The sequence below is a fragment of the Asparagus officinalis genome, chromosome 2 (genome assembly GCF_001876935.1).
Source record: "Asparagus officinalis chromosome 2, Aspof.V1, whole genome shotgun sequence".
NCBI classification, from domain to species: Eukaryota; Viridiplantae; Streptophyta; class Magnoliopsida; order Asparagales; family Asparagaceae; genus Asparagus; species Asparagus officinalis.
Genome location: NC_033795.1, coordinates 9,145,182 through 9,160,152, shown reverse-complemented (window position 1 = coordinate 9,160,152; position 14,971 = coordinate 9,145,182). Strand labels below are relative to the sequence as shown.

Below are 14,971 nucleotides of genomic sequence, written 5' to 3'. Positions count from 1 at the left end.
CGAGTGGATGAAGGGTCAAACGATGACGGGTTCACCTCAAACTTGGTGTGTTAGGATTTTAGAATATGTAGATCAAGTTTAACGGAATGGATCATCCACAATATAGCTTAATCATGTGATTTTAGACCGCATCCTTAGATGATTATCTAAGACGTCACCTTAGGAACACTTCTCCCTATATAAAAATATATTATATATACATATTATATATATTTATATATACATATATTATACATATATAATACATATAAAAATATAAAAAATAAAAAAAATAAAAAAAATTTACTATTTCGGGCCGGGCCCGGGCCGGCGGGCTTTTTGGACACCCCTAGTCTCACATGAGAGGGTTCTTATTGTACTTTAATAAGATGACGTCTCTTCTTTTTCTTTTTCTTTTTCTTTTTCTTTTTAGGTGATATATATATACATATACACACACCAACATATACATACATACTCCATATATATACATATATATATCTCCATATGTATATATGTGGAGATAGTCCTAATTTACCGTTGTTTATATTATACTTCATTATTCTCTCTTACGTAGTGGTGGACTATCAAAATTATTTATTAGAACAATGAATAATGTTTTTTTTAATAAAACACAACCATGCGTATTGTAGATATTTTTGTCGTCTAGATAAGATTTCATACGCTCCATACTATGATGCCCTCCTCTTTTTTTTATTTGATAAACAAAAGAAAAAACAATTAATTAACTTTGCAAACATTCATGTCTAACATAAGGGATATAGAAACGGCGAAAATATTGGAGAAGAACAGGATTTTGGAGCAGACAGAGCTTTAGGTGATTGCCAGTCGATCGTAAGCTTTGAGGCGGTTGATCAGAAACGTGCACACTACAGGGTTTTTTCGATTTTCTGCCCAATCGACCGCGACGTCAAGTGCGATCGACCGCAGACCCTGTATAGCATTTTTTTGGTTTCTGTCATTCTGTCCGGTCGACCGCGACGATTTTGATGGTCGACCGCTAGTCGGGTTTGAGCCTGATTGCGTTTTCCTGTTCTGTTTGGGATTGCTGTTTGATGTAAATAGCAACCATGTTTTAGCGTTTCTTTGGAGCAGTCGAGGGTTTGTTTTGAGCACAAAAAGAGAGTTTTTCTGAGCTATTAGTTAAGGTTTTGTTTGAGAGATTGAGAGCTTTGTTTGTGAGATTAATTGGTGAGTTTGAGTGATTTTCTAATCTCAATTTGTACTCTTCTTCTCTATTAGTGAAAACACACCCCCTTTTTGCCCCGTGGACGTAGGCAACTTGCCGAACCACGTAAAATTCGTTTGTTTGTGTTCGTGTTGTTATTTTAGCCGTGTGTGTCTTTCTCTCTCGGCGTTTGTGTTTGTTATCGGCACCCCTACGTTTGGTCGCCACGCACAACAATTGGTATCAGAGCTTCAGGCTACGCTTGAGATTAAGTGGATGAGTAGATCACTTTGAAAGCTCATCTAGGGTTTCAGTTGGTGATAAATGTGGGATTTTTACTATTGTGGATCTTGTCTATCATCGTGTGAGGGTGAGATCTTTCGGAGGCTCTTGTTAGGGTTTAAGTTGGAGATAAAAATCTCTCTTTTTTTAGTTTGGATCTATTCTTCAGTTGTTCCTCATTGGTTATTAGTGCTTTGAGAAAGATGGCCGAGAAAGAAAGAGTTGTGGAGGGTACTTCTGACGTGAAGACCGTCCAAAGTTTGAGTATTCACTCTATGAAGATAGATGTAGAGAAATTTAACAGCACTAACAATTTTGGTCTTTGGAGATGTAAAGTCTTGAATGCGCTCAACGCGCAAAATTTGAAGGATACTTTGGAGTTGGATGGGAAACCGGACGACATTGAGGAAAAGGTTTGGAAAAAAATAAATCAAACGACGTGTGGTGTGATTAGGTCTTATCTAACACAAGATTTGAAATATGATGTGATAAATAAGACTTCGGTAAAGAAAATTTGGGAGATCCTAAAGGGCAAGTATTTGACAAAGAGTGTGAAAAACCGCTTACATTTGAAGAGAAGGCTTTATCGCTTCCAATTGAAGAAGGAGACCCTTATTGGTGATCACATGAACCACTACACGAAGCTTCTTACGGATTTGACGAATGTGGATGTTATGATTGAAGATGAGGATAAAACGTTGTTGTTGTTGAGTTCCTTGCCTAATAAGGAATATGAGATATTCGTTCTTACTCTTATTAATGGGAAAACATCTCTTTCGTATAGTGAGGTTACCGTTGCTCTTGTGAATTATCAGCTTAGGAAGAAAGACAATGAGTCTTTAATTGATATAGTAGCGGAGGCATTAGTCGTAAGAGGAAAGAGTCTAAATCAAAGTAGGAAGTTGCAGTCTAGATGAGCACATCCTTCAGTTGGTAGGAATCAATATGCCTTTTGCAAAGAAGATGGACATTGAAAGTCTGAATGCCTAAGTTAAAATATCGAGCCGGGAAGAATTAGAGGAAAGCTATACAAGTTTCAAAAGTGAATGTTGCCAATGCTAGTGGCGACAATTCAGATCCGGATTCTTCAGGCTATTCATATTCTGCACTACCGTCAGTTTGTGTTACCGACTCTACGAAGTGGATGTTAGATTCGAGTGCTTTATACCACATTTGCCCTAGGAGGAATTGATTCTCCAGCTGTAAGGAGTTGGAAAGAGGGGATGTCGTGCTCATGGGTAATAATCATAAATACCCTATTGGTGGTATTAGTACTGTTCGGATTAGGATGTGTGATGGGGTGATTCGGGAGTTGAAGGAAGTGAGGTTCGTTCCGTAGTTGAAGAAGAACATCATTTCACTTGGAGTTTTGGAGACATCAGGCTATAGGGTGATCTTAGAGGATGAATCTCTGAAGGTCACATTAGGGTCCATGATTGTGATGAAGGGCGTCAGAAGGAATAATTTGTACTATTTGATTGAAAGCACAATGACTGGTGGAGAGCTGACGACTTCATTTGTTTTGGCTAGACTATGGGATTTGAGGCTGAGATATTCGAGTTTTAATGTCGTGCATGGATTGGTGAGAAGTGATTTGACCTGCAGATTGAAGTCCTATAAACATGTTGGTGTGAACAAGAAGACCGAGGTGAAGTTTGACACTTCTATTCACCGAGCGAAGGGCTTTCTGTTAGACCCTAGAGGGGGGATGATTAGGGTCTTATGCTAATCTAATCCGATTTTATTCTAATTAAAATTAATTAATAAGTTATCCTAGCAAGTATGAAATACAATAAGATAAATGAGCTAGGATAAGCAATATGAACAAATAGATATATCCTAGCAAAGAGATATACTATGAGATATATGCAAGGATATATATATAAACTAACATAAGGATAAACAATCTAAACTAGATAGTGGGCAATATAATCAACAAGAAATATACAAAGGTAATATAAGATATGAACATAAAAATAAGTACGCCAATGTAATCACAAACAAAACAATATGATTACGGAGTTCGGTCTAACCACTTGACCTACGTCTCCGCTCCTCACCTCGAGGAGATCTCTACTATCACAACCGTGTTTTTTACGCTTACCTGAATAACGTTTACACCTCACACTCGGTTTTCTAGCTAACCGAAAACTTTACAATCAACAATCTTGCAATTCTACTCTACACCCTGTTAAGTGTTGGTCACAGACGTGTCTTCCTCAAGTGTTAGGAATTACAACCTCTCTCTAGGTATGTTACCTACCCCACTCCTCTTGGGATGATCCCCGACTCACACCACACACTTCTCTTAGTGTACAAGTGTATTACAAAGTGAATCTCACAATTAAGCACGAATACAATAATAGTTGTTAGCTACAATGGATGAGAACTCAATTAAGCACAACTCAATGTTCCAATCCCACAACCTAAATTATACTATGAATGTAAATACAATAAGCTCAGGTGGGTGGGTGTAAACAATGAGTAAAATCAAATCTAAACTCAATATAAAACTAGCTTTAATAAAATGATAATCAAACAAATAGGTATAAAGCTAGAAATAGAGTTTAAAAAACTTCTCAATAGATCAAGAGAGAGAGGTAGAAGAGTTGGATGCTCAAACACCGATGGATGATCTTCCTCAAGCTCTTGTGAAATTGTTTTCATAAAATAAACTCTCAATTGCTTAAAAGCTTTTTAAACACACTTAAACCAAACTAAAACCCTTGTTAAAACACTTTCAAACTTCTTTAAAAACACTCTCTAAGTTAGTAGGAGAGCTGAAGACAATGGGGTATTTATACCCACTCAAAACTTAAGCAAAAACCCCACTAAAAAGACAACAAAACCCCTAGAAAAACACAGCTGAAAATAGTCATTGGAGTCCAACGGATAGTTCGGCAATCGACCGTGGGAAACTCGCGGTCGACCGCGAGCAGCACAGAAACAAAGAAAGGGCTCTGGATAACAGACGATCAACCGCGACGGTCGACCGCAAAACTCTCTGGACTACATCTGGTCAACCGTCACGGTCGACCGCGAGCCATCAAAAAACCTACTGAGTCTCTGGACTCAAGGCGGTCGACCGTGGCGGTCGACCGCAAACAGATACATGCAAAAAACTATTTTCTAATTTTGAAACCCTGTTTAAAAATATCAAACAAATTCAGAAAAATGTAAAACTTTTGGAAATGATTATAGACATGATAATAAACATGCTACAAAAACTGGTTTTCAAAAAGGATCTCCCAAATAAGAAATATTATTATTTTGTAAAATACTCCAAAACATAAAAATGTAAACATATGAGTTTTGACATTTTAGCTTAACCATGTTTTGAAACATTACAAAATAATTTTATAGACTTGAAGAAAGATGTATATGATTGATATTAAGTCCATAAACCAATAAAACAATATTTTCATAAAATTACATATTTTGCAAACATTTCAAAAGAAAATATGATTTCATTATACTAAATAAAATTGATATTGATAAAATCATATATATGCATGTAAGTATGAAACAAAAATATGTTTTCTAAATTTACCCAAGCTTGTGATCTTCAACGAAGCTCTATCTTGGTACACTTACGGATGAAGCTTGAACTTGAATCTTTAACTTTGAATTGCGTAGGTTTCACTCCACAATTCCGCCAACCTCCATTGGATATGATCGTGAATGCGCAATTCCATCCATCCTCCAACTTGTTATTTATCTATAATAAATAAATAAACATAAATACTAGACAAACAACATTAGTGATAAATTATTTGTTAAATATCATCAAAACAAAGAGACCAACACCTTCTAGATGGAGTTCACATAGGCGTTTGGGGGCCTTCCAAGGAGGCATCATTAGGAGGTAATATGTATTTGGTTTCCTGTGTTGGAGACTATTCTAGACATTTATGGTTTGCAACCAAGTCCCGTTGGAGTAAAGTCCTAATAGTCAACAACAGGTGGTAGAAGTGTATTGGCAAAAAGGTAATACATCGTTCTGATTTTGGTAGGGTTCTTTTCTGCATTTGTGTCTAGCTCACGGCAGTTTGAGACACTTCATTAAAAAGGAAACATTAGGGCAATGAGATGGGGTGGCAGATTTGATGAGTCGTTCCTTGCTGGAGGAGAATCATTGTTTGATGTCAAGCAGTGGATTGCAGAGGAGTTTTGTTACTGAGGCTTTGACATATTGAAGTCATCTTATTTACAGGTTGTCGTCTACCGTGATTATAGTATTTGGATCTGGTGGAGCTGCTTCAGATTTTAGGTTGCTTCGAATATTTGGTCGCCCAACATATTGTTACATCCAGGATGTGAGATTTGATTCGAGTGCATATTTGGGATTCAGAGTCATGTTTGGCTATCAGGTATTGGACTCTGATATTGTTCTGAGCAGGTATGTCATATTTAGCTCTCGACAGGTGGAGAGTATTGGACAGATCATTGGGATATCACAGCAGGTAGAGAGTGATGCTACTCCACGTTGGGTGGAGATTACTCCACGTTCTCCAGATCATTCTGCATCATTTGGGATTCCAGCTGAGGTAACACAGATTGAGGATCATGTTGATGTGGATGCAGATGATGAGTTAGTTGATTCGAGTGTAGCTAGTGGATACAGTTCAGATTTGGCTATGGCCGTTGGTTCATCTCAGGTGGAGGTGTTCGGTTCGTTACATTTTGGGGCCATTGGGAGAGTTATTAGTTACAGATTTGTTGGTGATGTTGGAGAAGGGTTGAAAACTATTCTCATTGATTGAGGGCCTTTGGAGACCATTTGGTGAACTACGTGAAGGCTTGATTCCTTAGGCAAGATGATACGTAGGCAGTCTTTTTATGATACAACCGATTTGGTGAGTTGATATCGACATTTGGAGTTTGTTCGCATTCTCGTTTGGGTCTTGACTTGTTGTGGATTGAGTCCGTTGTCGTGGATTTATTCTACTTCGTACAAGACACAACAAGTGAAACATTTGGTTTGGTTGGTGTCGGCTCAGTTTTGGAAAAACTTCGCCGATGTGGAGAATTGTAGAAACAACAAAAACATTGAAGAAGAATAGGATTTTTGGAGCAGACAGAGCTTTAGGTGCTTGCCGGTCGACCACGACGTCAAGTACGGTCGACCGCGGACCTTGTAATGCATTTTTTTATTTCTGACGTTCTGTCCGGTCGACCACGACAATTTTGACGGTCGACCGCCAGTCGGGTTAGGGCCTGATTGTGGTTTCCTGTTCTGCTTGGGATTGCTATTCGATATATAGCAACCACGTTTTAGGGTTTCTTTAGAGCAGTCAAGGGTTTGTTTTGAGCACAGAAAAGAGAGTTTTTCTGAGCTATTGGTTAGGGTTTTGTTTGAGAGATTGTGAGCTTTGTTTGTGAGATTAATTGGTGAGTTTGAGTGATTTTGTAATCTTAATTTGTACTCTTCTTCTCTATTAGTGAAAACTCATCCCTTTTTTGCCCCATAGACGCAGACAACTTGCCGAACCACGTAAAATTTATTTGTTTGTGTTCGTGCTATTATTTTGGTCGTGTGTGTCTTTCTCTCTCGGCGTTTGTGTTTGTTCTCGGCACCCCTACGTTTAGCCGTCACACACAACAAGTGGTATCAGAGCCCAACAAGGGATTGCTGCAGGAATAAAGGGGATCTTCAATCCATACCATATACCCATCATCATTCGAATAGTTTTGAGCATTGCACGCCAGACAACGAGTCACAACGTTGCCTCGACGACGAGTCACAACGTTGCCTCGACGCCTTACTGCCTTAAACTTCCATGTTGAAAATTACTTACATTGCCTATAGATGTCCTCCACAAGATGACCGTAAGGAGAAAAGAGGTTCTTTTTCTTGCTGGAAATCAATGATAAACACCCTCAGCATCTCCTTCAAAAATCACCGTTTTAAACCTGGAACCTGCAGCAAAATGAACCGCTTCCCATGCTACTTTATACTCTGCGTGTTCAGCACTACCTGGAGAGGGAATTACATTGGATAAAGTTGCATAAAACTCACCTCTATGATCAAGAGCTACTATCGCCACTCCAATTGCTCCTCAATCTGCGAGTACAACCCCATCAAAGTTTATTTTCATTACGTCAGAAGGAGGGGCCTCCATTCCCTAGGAATTAATGAGACTCTGAACCATAACTAATTGAAAAATCTTGTCTTTCAAATTTTCAACTTGTGAATTTAATATATAAAACACTCAACACTAGCCGAGCAAATGGGCAACCCAGAAAACATGGCGAGTCGACTCATTTGGAGATTGCACACGCTATGATGCGCTCTTGAATAGTTGAATTGTACATAAATTAATTAGCTGATATATGATCCTAATCCCTTAAAAAATGTATCACAGCCTGGTGCACACATTAATATATACTGCATTATTTTTATGTGTACGTTATTACTAACAATTGAAATTTTCATATCAAATGTCTGTGATTTGAGTTCAGTTATTTGCTCCAATATGACAGTGGATTAATAACGATTCTGATAGCTACTGATTCTGATTCGATCAAGCCGTCTTCACCTCTGAGGCAGAGACTCTTACCTCCTTTTTTTCTCGTTATTATTATTTTAAGGAAGACTCTTACCGTTTCTAGCTTTCTAATTTTGACCAATGAAATAATTATTTAATAGATCAAGTCACTATGATGAGAAACTCATGCTAATAAAATCCTTGACTTTCTCAGCTCAAGAAAACTGCCATATTTTAGAAGTCAAGAGCGAGCTATCAACTACATGCATGTCTGATCATTCTCTCATCTAGCGTAGTAAAAACAAAAAGAAAAAAAAAATAGAACCAATGAAAAATAAGTTTCCATTGGCCAGAGAGACTGCTTGTAGATTTCTCATTCTTGCTGCGGCGTAACAGGCCCGGAACCAAAATTGAACATAAAGCTAACTAAAAGTGTCAAAATCAATTTTCTCGCCAGTGTACAAGTTATGAACTAGAAAAGGAAGTTAATATGACAATATCGATAGACTAGATGGACAATTTTAACTAAAGTACAGTCTCTAAACTACTATTAGTTATACTATTAGACAGAAGAGTGCAGGGTCCTTCCACTTGGATTGTTATTAAATCGATGAGCCATAATGGACCCTCACAATCTTTGTTTGTAGTAGCATAGGAATAGTTTTGAACGTATAGTCTAGGATCACTACCCTTCAGGCCAGTTTGATATTACTAAAGCTTAAAATAAGTTGTTTATAAAAGCAGCTTATAGAAACAACTTATATACGTTGCTGAAAACAGCAATCTGGTAATCAAATTTCAAACTACTTAAAAAATAGCTAAGGCGTTTAGGAGAATTCAGAATTGTACTTAACGATGATTGTTAAAAGATAAACATTATGCATGGTATAAAAACTAAACATACAAAAACTACTTTTAAAAGCAACCTCAAATTACTTCTATAAGCACCCTCTTAAAAAGCAATAGTAGCTTTAATAAGTATGGAAAGAAGGTTTTCGCTGAACGTCATTATTGGGTGCTTCTTAGAAAATAAACAAAAGCACCCTAAAAAAAAGCAATACCAAACAGGCCCAACATATTATGATGTCTCACATTCATTTGGTTTTTGCTAGTATCAGATTTAAATTGAATTCAATATTATTTTCTAACACTAATTATTGGTAACGTTATAAAACTATTCAATCTTAGTTATGATTAATTTTAAAATGTTTATGGATGTTAAATATGTTGTGTATATTATCAAATCTATATCTATCTAATATACTAAAACAAGGCCCCGGCGGTACATGTGGAAAAAGTTAAGGGACTTGATAATTAATCTTTCCTGTAATTAACAATTGATACTGTTTTAATTTCTATTAGCTACTTAAACGGTTGTTTCTCTTATTAAAACGCATGAGTTAAAGCTCGTGTCTTTTCAATTAATTCATTCCAACTAAACCCTTTCCGATTCAATTTATTCTAACTAAAGCGTTCTAAATATATATCCTTCTCAAGACAAAGTAATCTAGAACTTTATATTTTTATATCTTTTACCCTTAAATTCACTATGATTAATGATTAACTAACAACTGAACTTTCTGAAAGCATAATCTAGAAACGCCATTATCTTTCTTTCCACCGTCACGTATAGTACACGTTTTGGCTGTTCGTTTCCCGTCCTATATATTTATCATTCATTATTTTATCCACAACTTTCTTCATCATCTGTCATTTCTCCCACTAAATTTAATAGTCACCCTCTTTTTGCTTCCATTACTTTCTTCTAATAAACATCTCTATCTGTTTTGCTTAATTTATCGTGCAATCTATTGATTTTTCTAACTTAATGAGCTAATTAAACTGGGTTATACTAGCTTCATTCTCTATTATTTCAATGATTCAATCCTTTTTGGTGTTCGCATTTGGCACTCAATTTTGTTTGCCAAATTGACCTACAAGCTTCTATATTTAGTTCTCTGTTTCTATTTATAAACTTCAACTGATTACAGAGTGGAACGATGAATCGTTGAATGTTTTATAGAGAAAATCCTTCTGGGATTTGTTGGATACGGTATTCTTTTAAATGTCTTGCTCTGCTTCAATTTTGACTTGTGAGTTAGAGGATTTTTGTTGTATTGTCACTAATTTTGTTTTGTTTTTTTTAAAGCAGTTTAATTGAGCTAGATCAACTTTGGAGCAAGTGAAGGATGGGAGTACAAACTGATTTGTTGTTTAAAGTACAAGCACCTAGACGGAGTAACAATTTATGTAACTTTTTCTAATTGTTTCTTACTTTTACTATATTATTACATTTAGTAAATTATTGTAAATAGAAGCACATATAATCTCCTATATCATTGTTCTTATTGTCCGGCATCTAAGTGCTTTAGTTTATTAACTGTTGCTATAATGTTTATTACTTATGTTAATTACTTATTCAGAGTATTTTGGTTTTTATTTAAAATACTCATAAAATAGGCTGAAGGTAAAAGACTTTAACGGGCATGATATTTAGTTTTCCTAGTTCACTTTGAATGAGTATGAAAATAATGCAAAAGAAACATCTAATACTCATGCATATCTTATGCAAGAATGTTGTATCTAAAAAGTATTAGCATGTTATCTGATTAATTTTATAACTATCGTTTAAATAATATTTCTAAATCTAATGTACAACTTGTAGAGTAAAAATAAAGCATAACTCTCAAAATAAAAATACTAAATTATAATGGTACAATCTAAGTTTAAACCAAGTCCCATGTATTGTACAGATGAAACAATTTTATAATATGTTTAATAAATTTGAAGCATAGGTCAAGTAGTAATGACTAAAAAACATTTTTTAAGAGAAAAATTACAGCTAGCTAGAAAAACTCTCGCAGCATCGCCCGGATATAGCACTACTCGTATACTAAAGTAAAGCCTTAAATCACCACTTGGCAACTTTTAAGGCTTTTAACTTTTCAACTTTCATTCAATACTTAGAATTGTCTAACAATCAATACATATTTCTAAATAAAACTAATAACTTAATTAAGGGAAAATTGCTTGGAGAAACCAAATAAAGTTGGGCTATACATCCACACCCCAAGTCTAAAAACCATAACCAAAAAGCCCTAAAAATGAAAAAGAAGTGCAACCAAACCCCAAAACTCACAGCCCAAGAAAACATTCCCAAATTACCCTTCTTCTTCCCCATTTAAAACCCAATCCCTTTCTCCTCCTAATCTGGCCCAAGGTCTCCCCCCACCGCCTCTCCCTCCCCTACCACCGCCGACGTGCCCAAGGTCCTTCTGATCTGGCCCAAGGTCCTCCTGATCTGGTCTTCTATGGTTCGAGGACCGAGTTGCCGTCGAGGGCAACGCCGGAGTCATTCACGGTGATCAATTTGCTGGAATTGGATTTCTCAAACAACTCATTGTGGGGTCCGATCCCAGCTGAGCTTGGGAAGCTTACTAACCTCACATCATTGGGCTTGTTCTCCAACAATCTCACAGGCAAAATTCCGCCTGAGATTGGAAACATGACTTCATTGGGCTATCTAGATGTAAACACCAACCAATTAGAAGGGGAGCTGCCCAGCACAATTTCCCAGCTTGAAAACCTTCAAACTCTTCAGGTATTTACCAACAATTTCACAGGGGCTCTGCCTCAAGATCTCGGTAAGCATGGGCTCTTGGTTACTGCAAGCTTTTCGAACAATAGCTTCTCGGGTCCGCTTCCACCTACTCTTTGCAGCGGCTTCAAACTTTAGTACTTGACAGTTAACATAAATAACTTCTCAGGGCATCCGCCTGACTGCTTGCGCAATTGTGGTGACTTGATACGAGTTCGGTTAGAGGGGAACCAGTTCAAAGGCGATATATCAGAAGTATTTGGCATTCACCCCCAACTCATATACTTGGATGTCACAGGGAATCAATTGACAGGAACACTATCATCAGATTGGGGACAATGTGAAAGCCTTCAATACTTGCACATAGATGGAAACAGCATCACTGGAGATATCCCAGCTTGTTTGGTGAGATGAGCAAGTTACAGGATTTGGGCTTGTCTTCCAACTTCTTGCCAGGCACAATTCCATCTGAGCTTGGGAATTTAGATCAGCTCTACAGGCTGAATTTGAGCAGTAATCTGATATCTGGGACAATTCCTTCACAGATTGGCGGTATCACATTGTTACAGAGTCTCGATTTATCGGGAAACAAGCTGACAGGCAAGATACCTACTGAGCTCGGCAATCTGGATCGGCTTCTTTTGCTTGATTTAGGCCAGAATGACTTGTCAGGCACCATACCTGACCAACTTGGGAACTTGGGTTCTTTGCAAATTGCATTGGATCTCAGTAGAAATTCTTTATCTGGAAAGATTCCTTCTAATTTGGCAAAATTATCATCGTTGGAGTGCCCGTGGATTTGGACCAAGGTTTGAATGCGAGGTTGATGGAGGAGAAAGGATTTGGGGTCGAGGTTGAGAGGAACGAAGAAGATGGATGTTTCAATAAAGAAGATGTGGCCAAGGCCCTTAGGTTGGTGATGGTGGATGAAGAGGGAGAGAGTTACAGGAAGAGAGCTCAGAAGATGATGGAGGTTGTTCGGGACAAGGAACGGCAAGACAAGAACGTGGATGGCTTCATTCAGTTTCTTGCAACTAATCGTAGCTTAGAAGCCTGAGTTGTAGAGAGCCTCCATAACTTATTACCAACCACATCTCTTCACTCAATAAACCCCATGAATGATATTGTTTGTTTTTCACATCCTCCGCCAGAATATTTTTTGTACTTTGGATGTTGTATGTGATATTTGTTATTTATACGTGACATTTGGGTGTTTTATGTGATATTTGGGTGTTGTATGTGATATTTGGGTATTGTATGTGACATTTGTGTGTTGCTTGTGACATTTGCTGTTTATACGTTAAATTTGGGTGTTGTATGTGATATTTGGCTGTAATTTGTTGATAGTGAATGTGCTTATTTGTCACATGGTTGTAATTTGTTTATACGTGACACATGACTATAATTTATTGTATGTGATATTTAGATCTAATAGAGTCATTCCACATCCTCCTTCATCATCATCCCCTTATTCTTCTTTTCCCACCAAGACCTAGGAATAAATAACTCGTCCTTCAAATACTCTGACACTCCTCTTCCCCTTCAACTCAAACTCAAATACTCTGACACTCCTCTTCACCTTCAACTCAAACTCAAATACTTTGACACTCCTCTTCACCTTCACCTTCACCTTAAACAACACCCAAATGTCACAAATATCATATACAACACCCAAATGTCACAAATTACAGACAAAAATAAAATACAACGCCCAAATGTCACGTATAAACAGCAAATGTCACAAACAACACCCAAATATCACAAATTACATCTAACAATCACATACAATACCCAAATATCACGTGTAAACAGCAAATATCACAAGCAACATCGAAATATCACAAACTTTAGTCATATATCACATACAACACCCAAATATCACGTATAAACAACAAATATCACAAGTAACACATAAATATCACATACAGCACCCAAAAATCATATACAACACCCAAATGTCATAAATTACAGCCAAATATCACATACAATACTCAAATATCTCGTATAAATAACAAATATCACAAGCAACACATAAATATCACATACAACACCCAAATATCACATAAAACACCCAAATGTCACGTATAAATAACAAATATCACATACAACATCCAAAGTACAAAAAATATTCTGGCGGAGGATGTGAAAAACAAACAATATCATTCATGGGGTTTATTGAGTGAAGAGATGTGGTTGGTAATAAGTTATGGAGGCTCTCTACAACTCAGGCTTCTAAGCTACGATTAGTTGCAAGAAACTGAATGAAGCCATCCACGTTCTTGTCTTGCCGTTCCTTGTCCCGAACAACCTCCATCATCTTCTGAGCTCTCTTCCTGTAACTCTCTCCCTCTTCATCCACCATCACCAACCTAAGGGCCTTGGCCACATCTTTTTTATTGAAACATCCATCTTCTTCGTTCCTCTCAACCTCGACCCCAAATCCTTTCTCCTCCATCAACCTCGCATTCAAACCTTGGTCCAAATCCACGGGCAGCAGAACAAGCGGGTGTCCAGACTGAAGACCTTCGATGATCGAACTTCACCCGCAATGCGTCAAGAATCCTCCGACCGACTAATGAGCCAATATCTTCACTTGTGGCGCCCAACCCTTAACAACTAGCCCAAAGTCCTTGGTCCTATCTTCAAACCCTTCTGGTAGAATCTCACCATCTGGACTCAAGCCGAAAGGCTTTCTGAGCCCCCAAACAAAGGGCAGTTCCGCCGTTTCAAGTCCTAGCGCCAGCTCGTGCAGCGACTCGGTGTTAATAGCCACCTCGGTCCCGAGAGCGACGTAAACCACAGACTTCGACCTCTGCTTGCCGAGCCATTCCATTATTTCAACTTCAGATTCATTCGCATTCTCGTTTCGTTCGTCCACCGATGGCGGCAGCAGGCCGACCGGAACAATCGGCTTCTTGATGATTTCTTCGAGCAGAATCAGCCACTCGGACTCCAATTCCTCGCAGCTCCATAGAGCGATTGCTCTGCATCCTTCAAGTGCCATCTTGAAACGACGCGCGTCGGGAACACCGGAAGGGTTCGGTAACCTCGCCATCTCGAAGAGCCTGCGCACCTCGTGCAATTTATACGCCATATTTGTCGGGAACGAGACCCTTCAAGATGGCCACCGTGAACGACTCCGGCGTTGCCCTCGACGGCAACTCGGTCCTCGGACCATAGAAGACCAGATCAGGAGGACCTTGGGCCAGATCAGGAGGACCTTGGGCACGTCGGCGGTGGTAGGGGAGGGAGAGGCGGTGGGGGGAGACCTTGGGCCAGATTAGGAGGAGAAAGGGATTGGGTTTTAAATGGGGAAGAAGAAGGGTAATTTGGGAATGTTTTCTTGGGCTGTGAGTTTTGGGGTTTGGTTGCACTTCTTTTTCATTTTTAGTGCTTTTTGGTTATGGTTTTTAGACTTGGGGTGGGGATGCATAG

The 14,971-nt window shown here is 38.2% G+C and overlaps 1 protein-coding gene and 1 pseudogene across 1 annotated transcript; one reads left to right on the top strand and one right to left on the bottom strand.

Annotated features, from left to right (window-relative positions):
- LOC109830800 (leucine-rich repeat receptor-like serine/threonine-protein kinase BAM3) lies at positions 5,535-11,674 on the top strand. The gene is made up of 4 exons (XM_020398165.1): positions 5,535-5,617; positions 5,664-5,913; positions 6,007-6,150; positions 11,159-11,674. Exons 1-4 carry the CDS (start codon positions 5,535-5,537, stop codon positions 11,672-11,674), a joined length of 993 nt encoding a protein of 330 aa, XP_020253754.1.
- On the bottom strand, positions 13,646-14,630 carry LOC109830799 (annotated as a pseudogene).

Excerpts from the sequence above, each read along its gene's own strand:
- LOC109830800 (XM_020398165.1), top strand. The coding sequence starts at position 5,535 with ATGAGATGGGGTGGCAGATTTGATGAGTCGTTCCTTGCTGGAGGAGAA. Across the intron at positions 5,914-6,006 it reads TCATTGGGATATCACAGCAG|ATTGAGGATCATGTTGATGT; the intron begins GTAGAGAGTGAT and ends GAGGTAACACAG. Across the intron at positions 6,151-11,158 it reads ATTTTGGGGCCATTGGGAGA|GTCTCCCCCCACCGCCTCTC; the intron begins GTTATTAGTTAC and ends ATCTGGCCCAAG.